Below are 26,090 nucleotides of genomic sequence, written 5' to 3' on the forward strand. Positions count from 1 at the left end.
TTTTCTATACATTTTCTGAATAAATCTCACTTTCACTCAAAAAAAAAAAGTGCCTTTTCTGACAACTAACATTAATTTTTAATTTTATTGTTTTACTTAACAACGGAAGTATCACCCATCCACTTTAGGATGAAAAGAATAAATTTCTTAAATTAAACATTTGATTTACTGTGTACTATAATCTTTATGTTTCTAATTTAACAAAAACCTCATAATTTTAACTGGCCCAAAATAAAGTTCAAAAACAATAAGAAAATTTCCAAAAGAGCAAAGAGGTTACAGCAAAAGTAAGCACAAAGCATCAACTCTCTGTCACACCATTCACACTTGTGCTACAGGTGAAAATCAGTAAAATTTTAGAATGAAAGCTTAAGAAATGAGATTGTATAGCCTGTTTTCTTCACAACAAAGGGGCAAGTAAACTATTTCTAATCTTGACATCTTTTCCTACCTTTGCTTCCTCCCTGTCAGCAGTGTTAACTCTTATTGAAAAGAGAGGCTACAAAATTTTGGTGCTAGAAGAAATCTTTGAGAATTGGTCTTTATGAATAAATTGCAGCCCAGATGGTTCAAGCATCTTGCCCAAGTAAGAGAAGGAATTAAAATAAATTATTTCAACAAACCCTCAACTTCTTATCTTTCTACTCAGAAGCCCAAGCTTTTCCATTCTTTCTTCTCTTATTTACTTCTGCCTCATAAAAAGATATCCCTTCTTGCCAAGACTAACCTATCCATCTCTGTTCTTAATTTTTTCATTCAACAGATTTATTGTGGACTTCTTCTGCCATCTCTATATCGTCTATCCATTATTACTTTTTGTCTTATTTTTCTACCACTTGTTTACATCTTAAACTGGAGTTTCTCAACTATAGCACTATTGACATTTTAGGCTGACCAAATTTTTTAAATTTTTTTAGAGACAAGGACTCACTCTGTTGCCTAGACTGGTCTCCAGCTCCTCAACTTAAGCAATCCTCCTGCCTCAGCCTCCTAAACAGCTGGGACTACAGGCACATGCCACTGCCTGGCTTGAATAAATCTTTTGTTGGGAGTAGGTCTGTGCGTGCATTAAGAAACCCTAGCCTCTACCTGCTAGGTGCCTATAGTGCCATTGCCCCCAATCCCCTGTGACAACCAATATGTCTACTGACATTGCCAACTGTCCTCCTGGAGGGGGGTCGCCCCCAGTTAAGAGTCAATGTATTCATTTTGTCTGGTATCTAGTTATTCCCCTGTGCCTGTAATGTTTCCTCCAAGGAAACCAGTGACTTCTAAAATAGTTGCATCCCTCCTAAAGTCTTGATGGGACATGAAACCAGTCTTCCACTTTTTTCTGATTGAACATCTACTATGGTGATTTTAGTTATAGTCTCTATAGAGATGACTCAAATATATACCTCTAGACCTGACCCCTCATAAGTTTTAACATTTTTGACAACTTCTTAGTCCCCTACAGCCAAAGAGTTGTTAAATTCTTTGAGTTTTACTTCTAAAGATATCTCCTTTTCCCTTCACATCAGAAAAACTAGGCATTTTTGCCTTAATCTGAGCTCTTTTAACATACCTAGTCCTGGTCTGACTTACTTGAGACTCTCTTTGCTCTAATCCATTCAATCTTAACATTCTTATATTAGTCCTCTTGATGTGTACTGTTCTGATCATATTACTCATCTGTATGAAAGCTTTAGTGGTTTCCAACTTCTGCCACCAGCATGAAGATAAAGCACCATTATGTTGTGACCCCAATCTAATTTCACAGTCTTAACTAATATGCCTTATAAATCATTGAAACCGAACTAATCATTTCTCTCCAGATACACCAGTAGTACCTTTGATTATATTCTTTCTTCCACAGGAATGCTTTCCATCCTCATCTATCCCTGTCAGAAGTCTTCTCTTCCTTTGTGATACCTGAAAAACTTTCCTATACTTCAAATCACATGTGAATTTTCTCTCCTGTTTCAGAGTCTGTCAAAATTTCATTGCAATGAAATAACAATTTCAGGACACAGAGCCAGAGACCAGGGTTTCATCCTCCCTTTTTCCCTATTAAATATACACTTGGCCCTCCATGAAATCAACCATAGGTTGAAAATATTTGGGGAAAAAAATTGCATCTGTACTGAACTTGTACAGACTTTTTTTTTTTTGTCATTCCCCAAACAATATAGTATAACAACTATTTATGCAACATTTATATTGTATTATGCATTATAAGTAATCTAGAGATGATTTAAAGTACATGGGAAGATGTGCATAGATTATATGCAGATACTATGCCATTTTATATCAGGGACTTCAGCATCCACAGATTTTGGTATCCATGGGAGGTATTGGCACCAAGCTCCCAGGGATACAGAGGGATGACTATACTACCTGTCTTGTTTCAAATCTCTGTCAGAAGGTGAGATTCTTTAGCTGACTGAGTAGTCACATGAAACCTGGAACTAGTATTTAAGGCCATTCTATTGGTAGAGACAAAAATAGATTTTATTGGCAACTTACAGGAACAACTTTAAAAACACAACTGGGTGACCATTGGTGAAGATCTTTGTGTGTGGTGGGGTTATGGGAAGGGATGTTACAACTCATAATAATTTGGATGGCTTGGTATTTTAAAATGTAAGATATCTTATTAATAACTCTTTTATATTGCTTATATGTTGAAAGAATAATGCTTTGGGTTATTTGGTTAAGTAAATAAAATATATTATTAAAATTAAGTTTACTTAAAAAAATTTTTAGTGTGGCTACTAGGAAAATTTTAAATTCATATACATAAGACATAGCTATGTCAGAGGGTTCTCAACAAACTCCATGCCATTCTTAGGGCATAATCTTACTTTGCCTTTTATTAATCATTTGTGTATTTGTCTTATTTTCTCTACAGGATCATAAGTATTTTAATTATATTGAGTGGTTTATGTTTACATCCTATGCAAATTATTATGCAGTTATATATGTGTGTCTTAAATTGAAATAATTGGTGAGCATGCTAATTTAATTTAGTCTTAGATGAATAATTGAGTTTAGATGATGATTTGTTATCATATTTTCTTATTTTTTTCTGGCTTTAAGTAACCTTTTAGCTTAAGTTTGGTAAAAATACATGAAGGCCTTTAGAATCTTAATTTGATCTATAACTGTATCAAAATATATTTATCTTCCTTCGAAAACTTGGCTGACACATGTAGACTGAATCAAATATTTGTTTTAGGATATAAAGATTAAAAATGCAGACTCTTGGAAAAGTTTAGGTAAACCAGTGAAAACATCAGGTATACTGAAATCCTCAGATGAACTCTTCAACCAATTTAGAAAAGCAGCCATAGAAAAAGAAGTAAAAGCTAGAACACAGGAACTTATACGGAAACATCTGGAACAAAATACAAAGGAACCAAAAGTATCTCAAGAAAATCAGAGGTGTGTAATTTACTGGATTAAAGGAGGCCTTGGGGGGTATAGCAATGTATTTTAAATATGTTAAATTTCTTATCTGTCAAGTGACTATGATTCAGCCATTTAGTAGAACACAGAGCAAATTGTGATTGCAAAAAGTAAATTTCTATTGATAATTTTTCCAATAGTAATAGCCAGGCTTGGTGGCTCACACCTGTAATCCTAGCACTCTGGGTGGCCAAGGCAGGAGGATTGCTTGACCTCAGGAGTTCGAGACCAGCCTGAGCAAGAGCGAGACCCCATCTCTACTAAAAATAGAAAAAATTAGCCGGGCAAGGCGGTGCATGCCTGTAGGTAGCCCCAGCTACCCGGGAGGCTCAGGCAGGAGGATGCTTGAGCCCAAGAGTTTGAGGTTGCTGTGAGCTAGGCTGACACCACAGCACTGTAGCCCAGGCAAGAGAGTGTGACTCTATCTCAAAAAAAAAAAAAAATTTTTTTTTCCAATAGTAGTATCTATCTTGAAGAAGATAGAAATAATCAAGTGATTAAGCTAGCAAAGATATCAATTTTTAAATTACTAAATTATAAAGACATTATTTTCCAGGAATGTCTTAAAGTTTTTCAATTCTACATGTAAGAAGGTTCACCTTTGTCACAATTTTCCAAAACATTTTCTTTGATGACATAGATTATCCTATGTAAAATCTGACACATCAATATAAAACCTAAAAATGTTATAACGTGGAAATGGGTATCTAGTATATTGCTTTATATTTGTCATTTAATAACATATCTTTGTAATAAAAACTTTTAAGGAACTTAAAACCTACTTTGAGCTATATGTTTTTTCTAAGGGACCTTGGAAATGGATTGACTCCAGAATCTTTTTCAAATAAAATGCAAAACAAGTGCCATGGAGAAGAGCAGAAAGAACATCAGCAATCATTGGAAGCTCAAGATAAATACAAACTCTGGCATCTTGAAGACCGTAATTTAGCAAGGGAGAAAGAGCAAGAGCGGAGGAGAAGAGAAGCAGTAAGTGAATTTTAGTTTACTAACTCTAACAAAGGGAAGATTTAACAGAGCAGTCTTATGTTCAAAGATGTGTTTTGGGGTAATTTTTCAGTTATAGTGGAATTACTTCTTTAGTGAGGATAAAGTTCTAAAATCACAGCTTAAAATAAACATTTCTTAGTCAAAAGAGGCAAACATAATGCAATAATAGAGCCTGGATTCAAATCTTAACCTCTGTGTGATTCAATTTCCTCACCTGTAAAGTGGAACTAATAACACCTATTGTGAAGGTGAAATGAATTAACATGTATTAAGCACATGGGAAAATGCCTGGCTTATAGATGAAGTAGTTTATCACTTAATGGTAACATTATTACTCTTGAAAAATCTGTAAACCACCTAATAATTGTGACCAAAAGATATGCCATCTGGATGCTGAATCGGGATAATCGCTGAGGACAAGAGTTTGAGTCTGTGCAATATATGGAGACCCTGGATTTTTTTTTTTTTTTAATAAAAGGTAGGTTCTCACTCTGTTGCTGGGCTAGAGTGTAGCTGCATAATCATAACTCACTGGAACCTCAAACTCCTGGGCTCAAGTGATCCTCCTGCCTCAGCCTCCTGAGTAGCTGGGACTACAGGCATGTGCCACCACACCCAGCTAATTTTTCTATTTTTTGTAGAGATTGGGTCTCACTTCTGCTTAGACTGGTCACAAACCCCTGACCTCAAGCAATCCTTCTGCCCCAGCTTCCCAGAGTGCTAGGATTACAAGTGTGAGCCACTGCAACTGACCAAAGTCTGCTTTTTATCAGATGTTTAAACCAATTACATGCAATTTGATCATTGACATGGTTAAGTTTGAGCCCACCATCTTGCTGTTTGTTTTCTGTTTGTCCTGCCCTTGTTCTCTCTTTTTTTCGTTTTCTCTGCCTTCTTTTGTGTTAATAAGTTTTTTAAAGAATTCAGTTTTATCTCCTTCGTTAGCCTATTATCAGTAACTCTTTGTTTTCTTATTTTAGTGGTTGCTTTAGGATTACTAGTATATACCTTTAACTTATCCTCTATTTTCTATATATACCATTTCATGTTTAGTATAAGAGCTTTAAAATAATGTACTTCCATTTCTTCCCTCTCAGCCTTATGCTATCTATCTATTGCTTAAATACTCAAATTATCCCTTAGACATTTTAAATAATAATTTCTTAAAGATTTTATATTTACCTATGCAGTCATCATTTCCAGTGTTCTTCATTCCTTTGTTCAGATCCAGATTTCTAAATAGTGTAATTTTCCTTTTTCCTAAAAGACTTCCTATTAACATTTTTATAGTGTAAGTCCACTGGTGATAAATTCTTTCAGCTTTTGTGTCTCTGAAAATGCCTTTATTTTATCTTTTTTTTTCATTGATAGACTTTATTTTTTAGAGCAGTTTTAGGTTCATTGCAAAATTGAGCTGAAAATACAGAGTTACACCACATACTGTACTCTCTCTCTCTCTCCACACACATACCCTCTCCCACCATCAACATCTCATTGTCAACCTTAGTTTATCAAGCAAAGTCCATAGTTTACATTACAGTTCACTCTGTATAGTTTCTATGCATTTTGACATATGTGTGATGACATATATCAACCATTAAAGTTCCATACAGAATAATTTGCCTGCCCTGAAACTTCCCTATGCCCCACCTATTTATCCCTCCTGCACAAAACCCTGGCAGCTACTGATATTTTTACTGTCTACATAGTTTTGCCTTTTCCAAAACATTATATAGTTGGAATCATACAGTATGTAGCCTTTTTCAGTTGTCTTCTTTCACTTAGCAATGTGCATTTAGGGTTCCTCTGTATCTTTTTGTGGCTTGATAGTTCATTTCTTTTAAAAAAAATTAATTATTTTAATTGACAGTTAAAAATTATATATACTTATGGTATACAACATGATGTTTTAAAACATGAAATATTGTGGAATGGCTATATCAAGCTAATTAACATGCATTAGCTTACTTTTGTGTGTGTGTGTGTGTGGTGAGAGCCCTTAACCCTTTGCACTCGCTTGCTTTTTTCTCGATTCCTTTATTCTACTCGGGATTTAATTTTTTAAATACCCCAGATTTTACAAAGCACAGCAGTAGAATAAAAACTGGAGTTTTTCATACAAACTTATTTATTTGGGTTTTTTTATATTTCAAATTATTGATACATTCAAAGAGTAGTTTTAGTCTCTATAATTTTTGCTAACCATGTTGAGTCACACTCGACATCCAAGGGTTAAAAATCTATCTATAGTGATTTTTGAGCATACAATACATTGCTATTAACTATAGTTACCATATTGTACATCAGATCTCTTCGGTTTATCCTTAACTGAAATTTTGTATTCTTCGAACAATACTCCCTCCCCACTTATCCCCTGGTAACCACTATTCTATTCGCGTTTTCTATGGGTTCAGCTTTTTAAGATTCCACATATAAGTGAGGTCATATGGTATTTTGTTTATCTTTCATGCCTACCTTATTTCACTTAACATAATGCCCTTTAGGTTCATCCAGGTTGTTGCAAATGACAGGATATCCTTCTTTTTAATGACTGAATAGTATTCCATTGCATGCTATTCCAATATATACCATATTTCCTCCATCTAGCCATTTGTGGACACTTAGGTTGATTCTGTATCTTGGCTATTATAATAGTTCATTTCTTTTTGGCACAGAATCATATTCCATTGTATGGATGTACCATAGTTTCGTTATTTATTTACTTATTTACTTATTGAAGGACATCTTGGTTACTTCCATGTTATGGCAATAAAGACACTGTAAATATTTGCATGCAAGTTTTTGTATGGATGTGTTTACAACTTGCCTTCAATTTTTTGAAAGATTTTGGTTGAATAAAGAATTCTAGATTGTTAGTATTTTTTCTTTCAGTACTTATAAAGATACTCTTTCAATGTCTCATTGTCTCCAGTGAGAAATCTGATATTGTTATCTTTGTTCCTTTGTATATAACACATCCTTCCTCCACTGCTTTTAACATTTGTATCAGTCACTGGGTTTCAGCAGTTTTCTTCATGTTTCTTGTGCTTTGTTGAGCTTACTGGATATGTGTGTTTATAGTTTTCATCAAGCTTAGAAAAATTTTGGCCATTATTTCTTCAAATAATGTCCCCCTCATCCCCTTTTCAGGACTCTAATTACTCATGTATTAGGCTGCTTAAAGTTGTCTCACAGCTCATATTAGTGATGCTCTTTTTAAATTCTTTTTTTCCTTTTGGGTTTCATTTTGAATAAATCCACTAATATTTTCTTCAGTGTCTGTAATCTTCTGTTAATCCCGTCCAGTGTATTATTTTTCATCTCAGTCTCTTCCTTATAGATAGTGTTTTTCTGCTTCTTTGCATACCTGGAAACCATTAATGCCAGATTTTGCACATTTTACCTTGTTGGGTGCTAGATAATTTTGTAATGCTGGAAAAGACATGCAAATTCATAGGACATATGAGAACATTAGTTTGAGAAGAAAAAAGCCATTGGCTTTGGCTACAGTATTGGTTAAAATACAAATTAATTTTCTAGAAATTAATGAACAAAAGTGTTGTCAGCCTCATATTTTATAATAAGATAGAAATAAATTGCATTTAGCAGTGCTGTAACATATGGTAGAGTTTACATTAGAATAGTGTGGTCTGTTTTATTTTGTTTTGTTTTGGGGGCAGGGTCTGCTCTGTTCCTCGAGCCAGAGTGCAGTGGTATCATCATAGAGCTCACTGAAACCTCTAACTGGGCTTGTGTAATCCCTCTGCCTCAGCCTCCCGAGTAGCTTCTTGCCACCATGCCTAGCTAATTTTTCTGTTAGAGATGGGGTCTTGCTATGTTGTTTAGGCTGGTCTCAAATTCCTGGCCTCAAGCAATCCTCCGTCAGCCTCCCAAAGTGTGAGGATTACAGGTGTAAACCACCGTGCCTAGCCTGACCAGTGTGGTCTTATGGAACTTTCTACAGTGATAGAAATGTGCTTTGTCTATATAGTCAAATCAGTAGCGACTAGGCACATATGGTTATTGAGCAGTTGAAATGTGGCCATAGCAACTGAGGAACTGAATTTTAAATGTTATTTAATTTTAATTAATTTACATTTATTTTTTATTTTTTTTGAGACAGAGTCTCACTCTCTTGCCTGGGCTAGAGTGCCATGGTGTCAGCCTAGCTCACAGCAACCTCAAACTCCTGGGCTCAAGCAATCCTACTGCCTCAGCCTCCCGAGTAGCTGGGACTACAAGCATGCGCCACCATGCCCGGCTAATTTTTTCTATATATATTAGTTGGCCAATTAATTTCTTTCTATTTTAGTAGAGATGGGGTCTCACTCTTGCTCAGGCTGGTTTTGAACTCCTGACCTTGAGTGATCCTCCTGCATCAGCCTCCCAGAGTGCTAGGATTACAGACATGAGCCACTGTGTGAGCTTTAATTTACATTTAAATAGCAAATCTTTGATATTGATTGTCTTAATTTTGTGGTTTTTAGGAACTCATTATTAAATGTCATTAATACTTGACCAGAAATTTTTCTCTAGTGACCTCCTTCCTGTTGGAACTCACAAGGACATGACTTCAGTCTTCTCAAATGATTTCTTTTTTTTTTAATAAATAAATTTTACCTTTTTTTATTTTTTTAGACCCAACTCTTCTATCCTAGATCCTCAAATGATTTCATAGCAGCCTAGTTGCCACTTAACAACCCAACTAGGTAACCTGATATAATCCCCAATATTGTAAGCACTTTTCTGGAAATTGACTAGACTTGAAATCCACTGAAATGTGACTAATAATGTCACATTCTAGCAGCTCAATAACTATCAACCTGATTTTAGATCTACCTGCTATCATTCTTAACAGCCCAACCTCTTATCTTGCTATTCGTTGATGGGTTCATACTCTAAAAAGCTATAACATAACAGGCCAGGTGTAGTGGCTCACAGTTGGAAATCCTAGCACTCTGGGAGGCCGAGGTAGGAGGATTGCTTGAGGTCAGGCATTTGAGATTGCTGTGAGCTAGGCTGACACCATGGCACTCTAGCCTGGGCAACAAAGCAAGACTCTGTCAATTAATCAATAAACTAACTAACTATAATAACTTGATTTGGGGGGAGGGGGGAAAGGGCATTTTTTGAAACCTTAAAATTTGTACCCCCATAATATGCCGAAATAAAAATAAATAAATAAATAACTTGACACTTAGCAGAGCTTCTAAAAGTTCACTTCATGCCAGTTTCCTTGACCAAGATTTTGAATAGTTGAAGAGTATATTAGGACCACAGAGAAAGGAACCCAGAGAACATTAGCTAGTATTAAAATCATGGTATCTCCAAGGAATACATGCAGAAAAAAAATAAAAATAAAAAAAATAAAATCATGGTATCTAATGTTAATTGGTATAGAGAATAATCACTTTTCTATCAATAATTGTTCCACATGAACAGATTTTAGTCAATATGGAAGAAAGTCTAAAATAAGCCTATCCATACAACCTTTAAATAAAAACAGGTTTCATTACATACTTTTCAAATTTTGCAGTATATCTGGATACTTATGGCAATATTACATGATATTTAAACTAGGACAACGTATCCAACTCTTATTTTGGAGGCTTAAAATAGAACTTCAAGGAACTATCTGGGCAGACATTTGGCATCCTAGGAATTGGGCATTAGGAAGGTAGCCTGGGTTAGGATTTAAGAAGTATCCTTTGTCTTCAAGGCAAATTTTAAGAAATTTTTGTAGCTTATAAGAGTTAGACATACTTTTTAAATATATTCTTGTTGGTAGATAATAATTCCAAATCTTTTCCCACATAGCTAATGAGAAAGCCAAGTCCCATTCAGGATGCCAACCAACTGATTACAAATTGGTGCTTTTACCTAGTATTCTGGTCTATTGCTGTTTATTGATTAAATAATTTTTTTTGAACTTTAATGTTTTCTCTAATTTCAGATGCTAAAGAATATCTAACCCTAATAACAAGGGCATTTAGAAAAGGCTTCAGGTAGTCTCTCTGAACCCATTCTGGTTCGAGGGGCTACCCTTAACAAAAAAAAGAGAAAAGAACAGTCTTCAGGATATAGTAAACATTTGTTCCCTTTCTCTTTATTAGCATTTTTGGTATTTTTTAATAGCTGTTTAGCACTTAATAAAGTATTGTGCTGAGTGTTGTACATGCAATCTGATTTGATCTTCATAAATACCTATATATAAAATAGTCTTGGTTAAGTAATTTGTCTTAGGTTACACATAACTGGCAGAATCAAGGCAAACCCATAGGCTTAATATTACATATAGTTCTCTCACAGGGGGAAGATATTGGTTCATTCAGAAAATAATTTTGTGTGGCTAGCACTATGTTGGTTATAGAAATAAATAAGACAGTGTGCTCTCTCAGATCATGTTCTTAATACCTACTCGGTCAACATTGACAGTTTTCTCTCTTACTTGGAGACAAAGGGCAAACTTAGTGTTCTTATAAGTTTTAATTTTTATCACATGAACAATATATTAACAAAATCAGGTAGTATTGAACAGAAATAAAAATTATGTACAAATGTATTATGCTAAATACTTTTCATTTTGTATAATCTGTTCCCAAATGTTGCATAATTATTTTATATAGTTGTTAATAAAGGCATACATTTTAAAGTAACGTTACAATTTTCTCCTCTTTTCTTACAGATGGCGGGTACCATTGATATGACTCTTCAAAGCGACATTATGACAATGTTTGAAAACAATTTTGATTAAAACTCAGTTTTTAAATTATCCATCAATTTAAAATGAATGATAAAAGATTAAAATGCACATGGTAAAATGATTGCTTTCAGATACAAATCTTATATTGCATTTTGACTGCTCTAAAATGATTAAACAATTTTCACTTACATTTTTTAATAGCTATATGTTCTTTTTTAATGATATAATTCACAGGAAATTTTATAATTTTGGATCCCTAAAATTTTAATAAATTCCAGATGTTATTCATTCTATAAATAATTGTCTATGTTATAGGCCCTGTTCTAAGCAATGAAAATCCAAAAGAGATAGCCTCTGCTTGTTTTAAAATGAAGACATGGTTTTCTAATTCAATAAGTGAAAAATAATGAAGAACATATAAAAGTGTATTAAAAACATAGTTCCTGTTGAGTTTTTAAATTTTAAAACAAATATTTGTCTGTGTTCAAAAATATTTAGAGCTTCTAACAAATAACTGGTTTCATTGAATGTCAGATTACATAAGATTCTCTGATGGTTCTATATCCAAAATTTACATTGAAATTTAGTTTAAAGAAATATTACCTATGGTTTGAAAGATGTTGAATTTCAGGCCAAATAACTAAATATTCAATATTTTAGTAAAACTTAATAGTAAATATTATGTAAGTAAGTTTCTATAGGAACTTATGAGACATTTCTTAATATGCATGTGTGATAGCAATGAATGTTTAGATATTTTACTTAACAGACTTTTATTTAAATATTCTGTAAAATATTTCTGTTTTATCATTTTCAGGTTGCATTTATGTATAAATCATGTGTATCAGCTTTATGTATTTTATAATTTTGAACTCTAAAAGTGTAACAATGATTCAGGCAATATTCTGATACCATCTAAAGTTAAAATTCAAAACATATGTGTATTATATAGAGAAAGAGAAAAAAAAATTTCTTGACTTCTTTATTTTTATAATTTATGTGAGAAATTTTGAAATATCTTTAAACTATCAGGCATTTTAAAAACATAATTAACTAGTGGTTAAAATAGTTGTATTGCCTTCATGACACAGCCAGAATTAAAGTGATAGTTATTCCTATCCAACTTTATTTTTAACTAAGAAATCTGTATGTATATACTAAACAGTATGTATTATGTTATTGTCCTAAAAGTTTATATATATAATTTTATGTACATAATATAAAAGATTATAGAGACCTATATTATGGTTACCGTGTTTAACCAACTTTATGATTAACCTATTCTTAGTCTGTAAGGGGCCTGGCACATGATAGATACTTAAACTTTTAGTAGGTTAGTTGAAGTCAGTTTGGTAAAGAAAAATATTGGTTTATAATTGATCCTTCCTGTATTGTACACTATTTTTTAGTAAAAGATTGTTTGGCTTCTCTTACTGCATACAGCTGTCTTCAACTAAAGCCTGATTTTGTGAGAACCCCTCTTCTGGTCCCATTTCTCACCCCTCTCCAATTTATAAAACCTTTTGTGTTTTCTGGGATTCACAGTAAGTCAGCAACAACATACCATACAGTAAACCTTTTTGCTTGTTTCTTTCCTCTTTTTGTTCTGAAAGTACAACTCAGACCAGCTGCATCAGCATTATCTAGAAACTTTTCTTAGAAATACAAATTCTCAGACTTAACACTTAATAAATCAGAAACGCTGGCCATGGGGGCCAGCAGTCTATAGTTGAACAAACCTTCCAGGTGATTCTCATACACACTGAAGTTTGAGACCTGCTGCTCTTACAGAGTCCTGCAGCCTCCCATTTAGCTCTTGTTTTCCTCATGGTCTTTTTTCTCCCCTCCCCTCCTCTCCTCTTCCTTTTCTTTCCTTCCTTTCTTAACTTTTCTTTCTCTTTTCTTCTCTTTCTTTCCCTTCCTTCCTTTCTTCCTTTCTTTCTTATAATGTGCTATGGTAACAAGGTAAGCACATCTCATATAGGAGTGTGAAAACCCAGTCATCACCCTTATGAACTAAAAAAGGATCACCTTGTGGTTTTTCTTACCTTTGTAGTGCCACTTGCAGACCATTCTCTCCTTCCCTCTCCCCTAAAAAACCCCACCTTTAAATTTTTCATGATCATCAGACTATACCACCCATAGTCATTTACCATCCCTGGTTCACTCCTTGTCCCCAAAGAGTTTAGTCTCTATTTACTATTACTCTCCAATTGACACGTCTCAGTCCTTTGACCTCTCTGCTAATGATCTTGATGAGCAGGATTAGCCTCAGCCATTTATTCCTTTCCCATTACTAATAACTGAACCCCTTCCTTAGTCTCAATTTCATGCATCCTATTTTCTCACTACTTTTCCTTTTTCTGGCTTACTCCCTATAGGCCCTTGACTTCAATTCTTAGACTTCACCAGAATTTAACAATCCGTTAACCCTAGAGCTTTTCACAGTACCTCTCCCCTACTGCCCTCCCTTATCTGCTCATCCTAAATTTGTAATACATTATAATAATTACTGCCTTGCATACTCTCTCAACTCCATTCATTTTCTCCTTTATTATATTTATTTGGCAAAACTTAAATCCTTATTAAATCTCACTGCTTATTCTGCACTGAATTCTGATGAAGCTGAATAACCAGTTTCATTTTAAATTTTTGAGCATCAACTCAAATGAGCCTTAATGCTGCCCAGAAATGTTTCCATGGTCTGTTCACTCTCCCTAGGCCGTCAACTATTTTATATTTCCATTCTACTCAGATCTCCAACCAATACCACCTCCCCCATCATCAGTCTCTGTTACCTTTTTCTTGCCGCTTTTTCACTGAGCAGGGAACCAATCTGAGGAGACCTTCCACAAATTTGCAGTACCACAACTACAAGTATCACTGTTCATATGCTCTGCTCGCCCCTCCATTACTAAGGATGAATTGTTCATGCTTTCAGTTAAGGTGAATCTCGTATGGTTTTTTTCTACATCTTCCCAGGGACGTTGCTCCAGCAGTTCTGATTTCCACAATCAATGTTCCCTCCTGTAGATAATTATCATCATACAAACTGTTTTTTCTGGAATATCAATTCAGTCAGAAGAAAACAGGCTTTTTTCTTTAAGTTGCCTCCTCATATCCTTGCCCTATTCTTTTTTATCTTTGTAGTAATTTTTTTTTTTTTTTTTTTAAAGAGAGATGGGGTCTGTCTTTGTCAACCAGGCTGGAGTGCAGTGACACAATCATAGCTCACTGCAGCCTCAAACTGCTGGGCTCAAGCAATCCCCCTGCCTCAGCCTCCCAGATAGCTGGTACTACAGGCATATACCATCCCCACCCTTGTTTTTCATTTTTCTTAGTGACATGGTCTTGCTATGTTGCCCAGGCTGGTCTTGAAGTGGACTAACGCTATCTTCCCACCTCAGTCTCCCGAGTAGCTGGGATTATAGGCATGAGCCTTAGTAATTTTTTAAAAAATGAAGACAACACTTACCCTTTAAATTTATCAATTTGTACAAAATTGTATAGAAACCAACACTTGAAACCAATTTGCCAGTTCAAAAATCATGTTGCAAATCATTTATATATGAATATATCCAATTATGAATTTCACAATTTTTTAAATTACAAAGCTTTTAGATATGATTTAAAGATAAAATTTAGAGATATTAAGACAGTTTCTGCCTTCCACCCCAACTATTGAGAGATGAAAGCTTGTATATTCTGGCTTTATGCTCATCTAAACATACACATGTAGAGGATTTGAGGGACTTGTTTTTTACAAAAATATGGTTATCTATATATGTTACTTGGCAACTGATTTTTTTTTAATGCATTAAGCTCATTAAATGGATATATACTAATTCATTCTTTTTAAGTCTGTACAGCTTTTAGTAGCATAGGTATAATTTATATCAATAATCCCGTTTCTTTAGTTACTTACAGCCTTTTCCCATGATGAACAATGAAGTAATAGCCTGTTTATATAGCCTTAAATAAGTATTCTATTTCTAAAGGGTAGAGCTCTTACAATGGGATTACTGGGTCAGAAGATATAAAGAGAGTAGTTTTAATTTTAATTGATAGTGCCAGGTAACTGTTCCAAAAAACTTTAGAGCAGTTCACATTTCTGTAAGTTTGAAAATACCACCTTCTCATTGTCCTCACCAGCCCTGGATGTTCTTGTCCTCATTTTTTTTGTTAATATAAATGAAAAAATTACAATTTGTTTCTTTAGTTTATATTTCCCAGACTACAAGTGGAATTGGTTATTTGTTTGCCATGTGAGTTGCCTGGTCATTCATTTTGGGTATCGTGGTATTTTTTGTTTTTTAATCAATTTGTGCTCTGTTTTTCTTTTTCTTCTTCCTCTTTATTTATTTATTTGGTTCATTTTTAGATGTTGGATCTTTGTTTTGGAATTTTTTTTATAATTTATTGTCTTTTTTTCCATTAAAATTTTAAATTTTATGTGGTCATTCTTTTCTTTCATGCTGTCTGGATATTCTGTCTTGTTTAGATGTGTGTCCCTACATTGAGATGATAAAATATTCTTATATTTTTTACACTTACAAGTCTAGATATAATTAATTTTTACACAAAATTCCAGATGTATTAAAAATATTTTTCTATATGATATGAGCTAGGGGTCTAGCTTTCTTTTCTTTCAAATGAATTGTCAGTTATGCTACCACAAGTTGCTTATTAAACCTCTGAATTGCATAACTGTCATACTGTAAGAAATGTATAACATTTTATCTAATTTGTAAAAGTTGTATGAACCTAAACACCATTAGGATTTTGATGGAGATGGGAATTAAAACTTAGAGACCTACCAGCTTTATTTCCAGCTTTACAAATATATCCTGTATGGAACCCATTTTCTGAGATACTGCCAGTCTCAAAAGAAGCAGGGGAGTTCCAGCCCCAAATTAGTTGGGAGCAGAGCAATAAACAAGTGGGATGGTGGGGCTTCTTTGAGGTCAGTTGCTTGGCTCCATGTTAGCATGCTGATTGTACCATGGGCCAATGGTGGTGAGGTGAGAAAGTTAAAGGAAAGTCTTCAAGAGACCAAAGATCCCACCCAGGCTGACCATAGCAGAAGCCAGATCACCACAAATTAAGAGCAGGAAATGAGCCCATGATCAAATCTAAATGCCATTAAAAAGCAAGCCACAACGAATGAAAGCAAAAACAATAAATATAGACCCACTACCTCTCACCCCATTCTATCTAGGACTTTAGAAAAGAAAGTGTTGAAATAGACTCAATTTTTTAAAATCTCAACCCATGGGTTAAAAGAATTAGACACAGGTGAAGAGAAAATTAGTGAGCTAGAAGATATATCCAAATAAAGATATCAGGATACAGCACAGAGAGACATAAAGGAAAATGCAAAAGAGATGTTAAGAGATTTAGGGTAGGGGTTGGCAAACTGGCCTACAGGTCAAATCAGGCTTTGTGCCTATTTGAACACAGCCACATCTTTTTATTTACATAATGTCTATGGCTGCTTTTGTGTTGTAATGACAGAGTTCAGTAGTTGCAACAGGACTGTGTGGCCCTCAAAACCTAAAATATTTACTATCTAACCTCTTACTGAGAAAGTGTCAGAAAACTTGCCAACCTTTAATCTACAATAGAGTGAAAAGATCTAACATACATCTAATCAGACTCCTTAGAACCAACCATGAGAACAAACAGAGTCATTATTTGAGGAGACAATAACTGATTTTCTTAAAATTAAGAAAAATGAATCCTTTTATCTCAAACAAAAAGATGTCCATACCTAAGACATTTTTCCATGTCCTGCACAACACCATAAGCAAGTAGCCAGGGAAAAGGAGCTATAGAGGAGCTTATTTTTATTTCTTTCTTTTCTTTTTTTTTTTTGAGACAGAGTCTCACTCTGTTGCCTGGGCTAGAGTGCCATGGGGTCAGCCTAGCTCACAGCAACCTCAAACTCCTGGGCTCAAGCAATCCTCCTGCCTCAGCCTCCCCAGGACCTGGGACTACAGGCATGCACTACCATGCCCGGCTAATTTTTTCTATTTTTAGTTGTTTGGCTATTTTTAGTAGAGACAGGATCTCGCTCTTGCTCAGGCAGGTCTCAAACTCCGGAGCTCAAGCAATCCACCCGCCTTGGCCTCCCAGAGTGCTAGGATTACAGGCGTGAGCCACCACACCCGGCCTCTTTCAACAAATATAAGAATGAGTTATCCGCAACAATAAACACCAGAAACAGTGGAATTAAATCTTAAAGGTTTTGAGAGAAAAATTGTCAGCTAGAAATATGGATAAATTCTGGGGGGCTGTGTTTTTTTCTAATATTAAATACGTGTTAATCTTGCAATTTATTTTCTCTTTACGCATCTATATATGGCTTTTCTCTGCAGCACAGTTTCTCTTGACAATGTCCCTTAGGTTACAACTAGTTATCAGCTACTGAATGTATCTTAATCAGGGCTGCTTCTGGTTTTTTATTAACAAAGTTTATACATATGTTAGCATATAGTGTTTTATTTGTATCCTATTTATGTCTGAAATATTTGTCACAGGAGAGTGTCTGCTGATGGATTCTAAGTTTGTGTAGTTTAAAAGTTTTTTTGAGCGAGAGAAGGAAAAACTATATGCATTTCATTGCTGACTGTGCAGGTTCCTTTCAGATTACATCATAGGTCTGTGTGTATACCATATGAAGAATGATCTGAAGTAACTGTGCTGTTTTTGTGTTTGTCCACCACTCTTTGATTAAATAAAAAGGAAAACTGGAAGGGGGAGTCAGTTGAGATTCTGAACGGAGCAAAACTATTAAAAGGAGGGTGAGGCCGGGCGTGGTGGCTCACGCCTGTAATCCTAGCACTCTGGGAGGCCAAGGCAGGTGGATTGCTTGAGCTCAGGAGTTTGAGACCTGCCTGAGCAAGAGTGAGACATCATCTCTACTAAAAATAGAAACAAATTAGCCAAACAACTAAAAATAGAAAAATTTAGCCGGTCATGGTAGTGCATGCCTATAGTCCCAGCTACTGGGGAGGCTGAGGCAGGAGGATCATTGGACCCAAGAGTTTGAGGTTGCTGTGAGCGAGGCTGACGCCACGGCACTCTAGCAGAGTGAGACTCTGTCTCAAAACAAAACAAAAGATAATAACAATAGGGTGAAATAAAAAGGAAGTTTACCACACAAAATGTTTTCCTCTAAAGGAAAGGTAGGAGGATTATTCCATTTTCATGGAAAGTAAAGCAGTTTGAGTGGTCCTATTCCACCTTGTAGTTCTGTTACCTAGAACATGCAGTCTGTAAAGTTGGTGCAGCACAGGAAGATAGGGTCAGAGGATCTCACAGAATATCTTTAATGGCCAGACTTGGAAGACATTTATACCTCTTGTACTCCTATCCTTCTGGCCAGAACCCAGTCACTTGTCCATATCTGATTACAAGCAGGGACACTCAGAGAAATACATGATTACTGGTAATTCTCTGCGACACAGATTATTTTACTTCAGAGGAAACACATATACCTAATAAACATGAAAAGATGCTCAGCCTTCTTAATACTGAGGGAAATGAAAATTGAGGCCATAGAAGATATCAATTTTTACCCATCAAATTAGCTAAAGTGATATCTCTAGCATATTCAAGTATTAGCAAGGATATGTGGGAACTCGTACACAGGTGGTAAGGCATATAAATAGATATAACCATTTTGGAAAATAATTACATTATTTTATAAAATTGAATTGTTCTATAGTCATGATTCAGCAATTCTCTCCAAGCATATAACTTAGAGAAACTATTACAAACCAGGAGATATGTACAAGAATATATAAAACATGTATAAACAAAGATCATAATTTTTTTTTTTTTTTGAGACAGAGTCTCACTCTGTTGCCTAGGCTAGAGTGCCATGGCGTCAGCCTAGCTCACAGCAACCTCCAACTCCTGGGCTCAGGTGATCCTCCTGCCTCAGCCTCCTGAGTAGCTGGGACTACAGGCATGTGCCATCATGCCTGGCTAATTTTTTTTTCTTCCTATATATTTTTAGTTGGCCAATTAATTTCTTTCTATTTTTAGTAGAGACGGGGTGTCACTCTTGCTCAAGCTGGTTTCGAACTCCTGACCTTGAGCAATCTTCCTGCCTGGGCCTCCCAGAGTGCTAGGATTACAGGCGTGAGCCACCGTGCCTGGCCAGATCATAATTAATAAAGAAGGAGAGAAAGAAGAAAAGGAGAAAGGAAGGAAAGAACAAACCAACCCAAATGCTGTTGATAGGAAAATGAATAAACTCTGGCATAATTTCCCTAATTATGCTAATGAATATTAGCATAAATAAACCATAATTATATGCAATAATATAGAATGACATATAATGTTGAGCTTTCCTGCATTTTTGTGAATGCAGTTTCAATTTATAATTGGCTAATGCTAGGATATGGAAAACCTATTGACTTTTGTATACTTACCTTGTATCTAGACATCTTACCAAATTTTCTTATTAAGGAAAGTGTTTTGAAGTTTATAGAAATACAATAATCTGCAAACATGTATTTCTGCCTCTAATTTTTATATTAATTTTTATGTTCTTTTTGGTTTATTAGCTTGAATTTTCAAGAATAATGTTAAATAATAGAACTAATAGCAATCTTTCTTTCTTATTCAGAGTTTTAAAGTAAATGGCTAAAGCCTATTTTACCATAGGCTACTGTTTTTTGGTAACTGTAGTGTTTAAGCAGTTTCTTTCTGCCTGAATTAATTTAGCTTTAAAGGAATAGCTGCTAAATTTTAACACATTCCTTTTTTGGCATCTGTTGATATAATTACATGGGTTTTCTTCTACAAATGTTGATGTGTTACATTTATAGATTTTCTGATGTTGGGCCATTCTTACTTTCCTAGAATAAAAACTCCATAGTTATATTGTATTATTTATATGATACACTGCTAGATTCAATTTCTAGTAATTTATTTATAGTTATTGAAACAATTTTCATACGTACAATTGGTATATGCTATAATTTTTGTATCATCTTTGTCAGATTTTGGTATTAGTATCCATAAACTTAGGAACTTATTTGGTCTGAATGAATTTAACAGGAATTATCTCTTATTTAAAAGTAGATAGGACATTAGCAACCAACATATCTAATTGGCATATGTAGAACACTCCATTCAAAAACATAATAATATACTTTTTTTTTTTCAAACACCCATGGAATCTTCACCCAGACAGGCCATATCCTGGGTCATAAAACAAACTTAAAAGAAATCATTAGAAAATAAGGGGATTAAATAAATTATTGGAATTTTTTTAAATGAGAAAAAAAGAATAGAAATCATATAGAATATGTTCTTTGATCATAATAGAATCAAATACAAGTTAATAATAGAAAGACAACAGGAAAATCTCTAAACACATAATTAACTTATAAACAGTGTGGTAAAGAGGAAGACTTATAGGAAATTTTAGAAAGTATATAGAAATGAATGACAATGAAAACACAACATATAAACACAAATATAATGCAGTTAAAAAGTACTAAAAGAAATTTATAAGTGCTAAATGCTTACATTAGAAACAGGGAATGGTCTCAAATCCATAAGTCTCTAACTTAAGGAAGAGCAAAATACAGTTGACCCTTGAACTTGGGTTTAACCTGTGCAGGTCCATTCTTCTGCCCTTGCCACCCCTAAGACAGCAAGACTAACCCCTCCTCTTCTTCCTCCTCAGCCTACTCATCGTGAACACAAGGAGGATGAAGTTTTGGAGGAGTCAAAAACTAGATAAGGATTTTTGACAGTGAGAGGGATGAGCACTCATAACCCCCACACTGTCCAAGGACCAACTGTATAACTGTCACACATTGCTGAAATAAACTGAAAATTGAGGGTGGGCATGGTGGTTCACACCTGTATCCTAGCTCTGTGGGAGGCCAAGGCAGGAGGATTGCTTGACCTCAGGAGTTCAAGACCAGCCTGAGCAAGACCACTCTGCACATGATAGGTTCTTATACAAACATATACAGAAAAATTGTACAGCCACTCTGGAAACCAGTGTGACAGTTTCTCAGAAAGTTAAATGCACACTTACCACCTGACCCAGCAAGCCACTTCCAGGTATTTATCCAAGTGAAATAAAAACATATCTTCACTGACAGCCCTCTTGCTAGATTGACAAGAAGAAGAAAGGAAAGGACTCTAATAAGCTCAATTAGAAATGAAAAAGGGGAGGTCACAACAGACATCACAGAAATACAAAACACCATCTTTAAATACTATGAAAATCTCTATGCTCCCAAACTTCAAAACATGAAGAAAATAGACAAATTCTTAGAAACACACAACTTCCCTAGACCTAATCAGGAAGAAATAGAATTCCTGAACAGACCCATATCAAGCACAGAAATTGAAGCAGCAATAAAAAATCTTACAATAAACAAAAGTCCTGGACCAGATGGGTTCACACCTGAATTTTACCAAATCTACAAAGAATTGATACCTAGACTGCTGAAATTATTCCACAACATTGAGAAGGATGTAATCTTCCCCAACTCATTCTACAAAGCCAATATCACCTTAATACCAAAGCCAGGAAAGGACACAACAGAAAAAGAAAACTACAGCCCAATATCCCTTATGAATATAGATGCAAAAATTAAAATCTTAGCAAGCCAAATTCAACAGTACATCAAAAAAAATAATTCATCATGACCAGGTAGACTTTATCCCAGAGATGCAAGGATGGTTCAACATACACAAATCTATAAATGTAATATATGATATCAATAAAAGTAAGAACAAAAACCATATAATTCTCTCAATAGATGCAGAAAAAGCATTTGACAAAATTCACACTTTTATGATAAAAACTCTTAACCAAATAGGCATAAATGGGTCATACCTAAAAAGTATTAAAGCCATATATGATAAACCCATAGCCAATATGATACTGAATGGGAAAAATTGAAAGCATTCCCACATAGAACTGGAACCAGACAAGGTTGCCCACTATCTCCACCTCTATTCAACATAGTGTTGGAAGTCCTTGCCAGAGCAATCAGCAAGAGTAGGGAATCAAGGGTGACCAAATGGGGGCAGAAGAGCTCAAACTCTCACCCTTTGCTGATGATATGATATTATATCTAGAAAACCCCAAGGATTCAACCAAGAGGCTCCTGGAATTGATAAATGAATTCAATAAAGTCTCAGGATACAAAATCAATGCACATAAATCAATGGCATTCATATACATTAGTAACAGTCAAGCTGAAAAGCAAAGACTCAACACATTTCACAATAGCATCAAAGAAAAATATTTAGAAATATATTTCGCTAAGGAGGTGAGAGACCTATATAGGAAGAACCATGAAACACTCAGAAAAGAAATTGTAGAGGATTTAAACAGATAGAAAACTCTACCATGCTCATGGATTGGCAGAATCAATATTGTTAAAATGTCCATACTACCTAAAGTGACCTATAGAATCAATGCAATTCCTATGAAAATACCATCATCATTTTTTGCAGATCCAGAAAAAATAATTCTATGCTCCATATGGAATCAGAGAAGACCTTGTGTAGCCAAAGCAATATTAAGCAAAAACAAATTGGGAGGCATCGGTCTACCAGACTTTAAGCTTTAATACAAGGCTACAGTAACCAAAACAGCATGGTACTGGCACAAGAACAGAGATATAGACCTTTGGAACATGACTGACAACCCAGATATAAAACCATTTTCATACTGTAATCTTTGAAAAAGCAGACAAAAATATACACTGGGGAAAAGAATCTCTATTCAATAAATGGTGCTAGGAAAATTGGATAACCACATGCAGAAGATTGAAACTGGATCTGCACTTTCACTTCTCACAAAAATCAGCTCACGATGGATAACAGACTTAAACCTAAGATGTGAAACCTTAGGAATTCTAGAAGGAAATGTTGGGAAAACTCTTATATATATCACCTAAGCAAAGAATATATGAAGAAGACCCCCAAAGCAATCATAGCAACAACAAAAATAAATAAATGAGACCCAATCAAATTTAAAAGGTTCTGCACAGCCAAGGAAACTATCATTAGAGCGAATAGACAATCTACAGAATGGGAGAAAATATTTGCATGCTACACATCTGATAAAGGGCTAATAACAATCTATATAGAATTTGTGAAACTTAACAAGAAAAATCAAACAACCCCATTAAAAAGCAGGCAAAGGACATGAACAGAAACTTTGCAAAAGAAGACAGAGTAATGGCCAGCAAACATATAAAAAAGTACTCAACATCTCATCATCAGGGAAATGCAAATCAAAACCACAATGAGACATCACCTAACTCCAGTGAGAACAGCTTTTATCAAAAAAATCCCAAAACAACAAATGCTGGTGTGGATGCAGAGAGATAGGAACACTCACACTGTTGGTGGAAGTGCAAATTAGTACAACCTCTGTGGAAAGTAATTTGGAGATATCTCAAAGAAATTAAAATAGAAATACCATTTGATCAAGCAATCCCACTACTAAGCAACTACCCCAAAGAAAAAAAGTACATTTTACAATAAAGACATCTGCACTTGAATGTTTATAGTAGCACAATTCAAATTGCAAAGATGTGGAAAAAACCTAAGTGCCCATCAATACATGAGTGGATTAATAAAATGTGATATATGTATACCATATATCACACTACTCAACTATAAAAAACAATGGTGAACTAGCTAGCACCTCTTATATTATCCTGGGTGGAGCTAGAGACCATCCTTTGAAGTATCACAACAATGAAAAAACAAGCACCACCTGTACTCACCATCAAATTGGTACTAATTGTTCAACACTCAGGTGCTCACATGGAAGTAATATTCATTGGGTTCTGGGCAGGTGGGAGAGGGTGGTGGGGATGGGTAAACTCATAACTAATGGGTGCCGAGTGCACTGTATGGGGGACGGGCACACTTGTAGCTCTGAGTTTGGCAATGCAAAGGCATTATATGTAACCAAAATGTTTGTACCCCGATAATATTCTGAAATTAAAAAAAAGAAAAGAAATAAATTGGAAAAAAACATATGTTCACATACAAAAAACTTTATGTGAATGTTTATAGTATAGATTTATAGTATAGAATGTTGTGGTTTGTAACAGCCAAAAACTGGGAAAAAAATTTAAATGTCCCTTAACTGGGGAACTGATAAACAATGTTGGTATATCCATTCAATGAAATAGTAATTAGCAATAAAAAAAAAAGAAACAATACATGCAACAGCATAGCTGAATCTCAAATAGGTTATCCTAAGTCAAAGAAGCCCAAAACGGTTACATTCCATTTGCACAATATTCTTGCATAAAAAAAACTGTGAACTAAAATAATATCTTAAGCCCCTAGATGAGTGAATGCACTCCCTCTTGGCCCCAGGGAGCCCAGAAATACCCTAAACCTCAGTTGCTGGCCATGAAAAGGAAGATCAGACACACCTCCTCATGCCCTTCTCTCTAGTTGGAGATATTTGTAACAATAAGGTACTAAATCATTAACAGGCCTAAGGCTATACAAGACAAAGTTTAACCACACCTGCAGGCCATCAATTTACTTGACAGATCACTAGAGTTTCAGTAAATGTCCAGTGCCTTATCTCTAACAGACATCCTTATTTTAAGTTAAAATAGTCCAAGCCTCACAGCTTCATTTCTTTAACCAATCACAAAACTTTAGACCCACCTTTAAACCCACGTATACCTGTAACTTCTCCCCTCCCCCCGCCATGTCCCCCCACCTTTTTGGGCCAAACCAATGCACACCCTCTACTGACCTACGGTCTTATGTGTAATTCCTATTTCCAAGAAAGTATACACCAAACTTTGTGACCCAGCTACTACAGGCACATTTTCTCGGGACCTCTTTGAGGCCGTGTGCTCCAGGCCAGTCACACACAGTTGGCTCAGAATAAACCTCTTTAAATTATTTTACAGAGTTTGGGTTGTTTTTTTCCCCCATTAACAAAACTTGATAAGGACAGAAAACAGACCAGTGGTTGCCGGGGGCTTGAATTTAGAAGAGAGGGCTGCTTACCATTTTCTAGCTGGTTATTAACGACTCTGAACCCAGTTGGAAAACATCACCACCTTCAGAAGACTGTCAGGAATAAATAAAGTAAAAAATGTCTTTAATGTATCAATAGTATGAAAATCCTTTACTGCTCCCTCCCTCCCCACGCCCCATTATTCCATAATACAGAAAAAATGCCTGAAGAATTTCCACAGTTACTTGGAGGATTTGAAAACTGGTCAGAAGAACGAGAGTGGCGTCTCCTTTCACAGGACCCAGTTTGGTTTGGGAAAGTTTCGCCTTCATTTTACCCACTGCTTTGCAATTTTGAAATGGGATTTCACTCTTTGGGGAAAGTGACAGTGGTCTCCCTCGCTGTCTTGTCGTGGGCGGACCTCGCGGCCCCGGGGTCTCCCCTGCGGCGCCCTGGGGCTGGGCCCAGCGACCCCCGAGCGCCGCGCGTGTGCCGGAGCCCGTCGCCGAGACACGGGACGCGGGACGCGGGCCGAGCGCGGCCGCCCGGGGGCCCGGGGGAGGCAGGCGCGGGGGAGGCCCGGGGAGGCCGGGCGGCGGCTGGCGGCGGGCGGGCCTGACGCGCCGCGGCGCTCTCACTCCGGCTCCCGAGAAAGGGCAGCGGGCCCCGCCGCCGCTGCTGCCGCCGGATGGCGAGGCTGCGGGACTGCCTGCCCCGCCTGATGGTCACGCTCCGGTCCCTGCTCTTCTGGTCCCTGGTCTACTGCTACTGCTGGCTCTGTGCTTCCATCCACCTGCTCAAACTTTTGTGGAGCATCGGCAAGGGACCGGCGCAGACCTTCCGGCGGCTCGCCCGGGAGCACCCTCCCGCGTGTCTGAGTGACCCCTCTTTGGGGACCCACTGCTACGTGCGGATCAAGGTGAAGGACGGCGCCGGCCT

General features: G+C 36.0%; 2 protein-coding genes and 1 pseudogene across 7 annotated transcripts in view; 2 read left to right on the forward strand and 1 right to left on the reverse strand.

Annotated features, from left to right (window-relative positions):
* Positions 1–11,224, forward strand: part of BRDT (bromodomain testis associated) — a 50,990-nt gene extending 39,766 nt beyond the window's left edge. For all 6 annotated transcript variants that reach the window (XM_075999812.1, XM_012790896.3, XM_075999818.1 and 3 more), the window contains exons 17-19: positions 3,218–3,423; positions 4,254–4,434; positions 11,141–11,224. In XM_075999812.1, the coding sequence (XP_075855927.1) occupies positions 3,218–3,423; positions 4,254–4,434; positions 11,141–11,209 (456 nt within the window). In that variant the 3' untranslated portion in view covers positions 11,210–11,224. The remainder of the gene's footprint in view (positions 1–3,217; positions 3,424–4,253; positions 4,435–11,140) is intronic.
* A 1,868-nt stretch (positions 11,225–13,092) lies between these two features.
* Positions 13,093–13,186, reverse strand: LOC142869913 (uncharacterized; annotated as a pseudogene).
* Positions 13,187–25,740: 12,554 nt separating this feature from the next.
* Positions 25,741–26,090, forward strand: part of EPHX4 (epoxide hydrolase 4) — a 36,330-nt gene continuing 35,980 nt past the window's right edge. The window contains exon 1 of the mRNA XM_012790897.3: positions 25,741–26,070. Coding sequence (XP_012646351.1) covers positions 25,840–26,070 — 231 coding nt within the window. The 5' untranslated portion in view covers positions 25,741–25,839. The remainder of the gene's footprint in view (positions 26,071–26,090) is intronic.

The sequence above is a fragment of the Microcebus murinus genome, chromosome 2 (assembly GCF_040939455.1).
Source record: "Microcebus murinus isolate Inina chromosome 2, M.murinus_Inina_mat1.0, whole genome shotgun sequence".
Taxonomy (NCBI): domain Eukaryota; kingdom Metazoa; phylum Chordata; class Mammalia; order Primates; family Cheirogaleidae; genus Microcebus; species Microcebus murinus.